The sequence below is a fragment of the Lupinus angustifolius genome, chromosome LG13 (assembly GCF_001865875.1).
Source record: "Lupinus angustifolius cultivar Tanjil chromosome LG13, LupAngTanjil_v1.0, whole genome shotgun sequence".
NCBI lineage: Eukaryota > Viridiplantae > Streptophyta > Magnoliopsida > Fabales > Fabaceae > Lupinus > Lupinus angustifolius.
Genome location: NC_032021.1, coordinates 4,568,921 through 4,570,261, shown reverse-complemented (window position 1 = coordinate 4,570,261; position 1,341 = coordinate 4,568,921). Strand labels below are relative to the sequence as shown.

General features: G+C 38.9%; 1 protein-coding gene across 1 annotated transcript; it reads right to left on the bottom strand.

Annotated features, from left to right (window-relative positions):
• On the bottom strand, positions 457-1,278 carry LOC109325020. The gene has a single exon (XM_019557167.1). It carries the CDS (start codon positions 1,252-1,254, stop codon positions 547-549), a length of 708 nt encoding a protein of 235 aa, XP_019412712.1. The 5' UTR covers positions 1,255-1,278; the 3' UTR covers positions 457-546.

Here is a 1,341-nt window from a genome sequence, read left to right as displayed (position 1 = left end):
CTAAGAACGCGTTGGTTTAATGGTGTAAGACACTACTAGATCTCAAGGTCGAATGTTCGATTCCTATGAGTGACCCTTGTTGGAAGGGACAACCACGAATTCTAAAAGGGATTAATATCTTACCCAAAAAGATGAATGAATATTATTGGTAATACCAAAAACAAAATTTAACAAGTGTAAATGGTTTTAGATTGAAGAGCGTAACTGATAGAATGAACTGAACCAAACTAAAAGATATATTTGAATTCGAGGTTTAGTTTGGTTAATTTTTTAAGAAATAGCTTATTATAGGTTCATATTTACATGGTATACATAATTGTGAAATTAATGAAAAATTAATAATTGTGTGATACATGATAAAGGGAAATATGATTTTTATAATATTTTAGTAAAAACAAGTTAATCGAGGAAGACATGATGTCAACCCTATATACACATGATAAAATTGATGTTCCATTGAAAAAGTAAATAGATTATGAGAAGCAAACCATTCATAACCTTCCACATTTTTTGACAAAGTATCTCTTAAAAGACTTGAAGAAGCTACTACATATTCACATTTTTTTGCATCCTGATCTTTTGATTTTTGACCTTGGACGGTTCCATGGCATGGCATTCTCTGCATGTTATCACAAACCACCGCAGAATTCTCCTCACAAATCTTAACCCCACCCTACTCACCTTCTTTTTCTTCCTTCTCTTTTTACCCTCTTCCTTCTTCCTTTGTTTCATGTCCCCGCTTCTTCTCTTTGAAGCATCCCGGTTCAACGCTGGGACTGGAGTTATATACTGCCACCTCCTCGAACACCGATATTGCTTATTATGACCCAAAGCTACTGATCTATTAACTGTATATGAGCCTTTGCTATATGATGAAGTTAGTGAAACTGAAACCTTATTATGGAACAACCTTCTCTCAGAATTGTCACTAGAGCTTGTCCTGGCACTGCTCCTGCTGCTGTTGGTGCTGTTGCTTCGCGATGAAACCAGCGAGTCCTTGCTGCTGATACTACTGGTGTGGCTTGTGGCTATGGCAGGGCCAATGGGGCGGTGGAATATTACGGGGAAAGAGTGAGGTTGGAGGCGACCATTGAAGAAGAGTTTATCAGCTGGTGAGGTTCTGCATGGATCACTTGAGGGTGAGTCTGGGGTTAGGGATCCGAACTCGAATTCAGAGTCTTGATTTGGGGTGCTGGGAAAAGAGAACGAGTCGCCAGATATGCTATTTTTCCGGCGGCTCTTATCATTATCCATGGATGGTTGTGAGAGAGTTGGTTCCATTTGCATGCACTTGAGGAGGGTTATGTGTTTGTGAGTGTATATTAATAGAGTGGTTGTGTA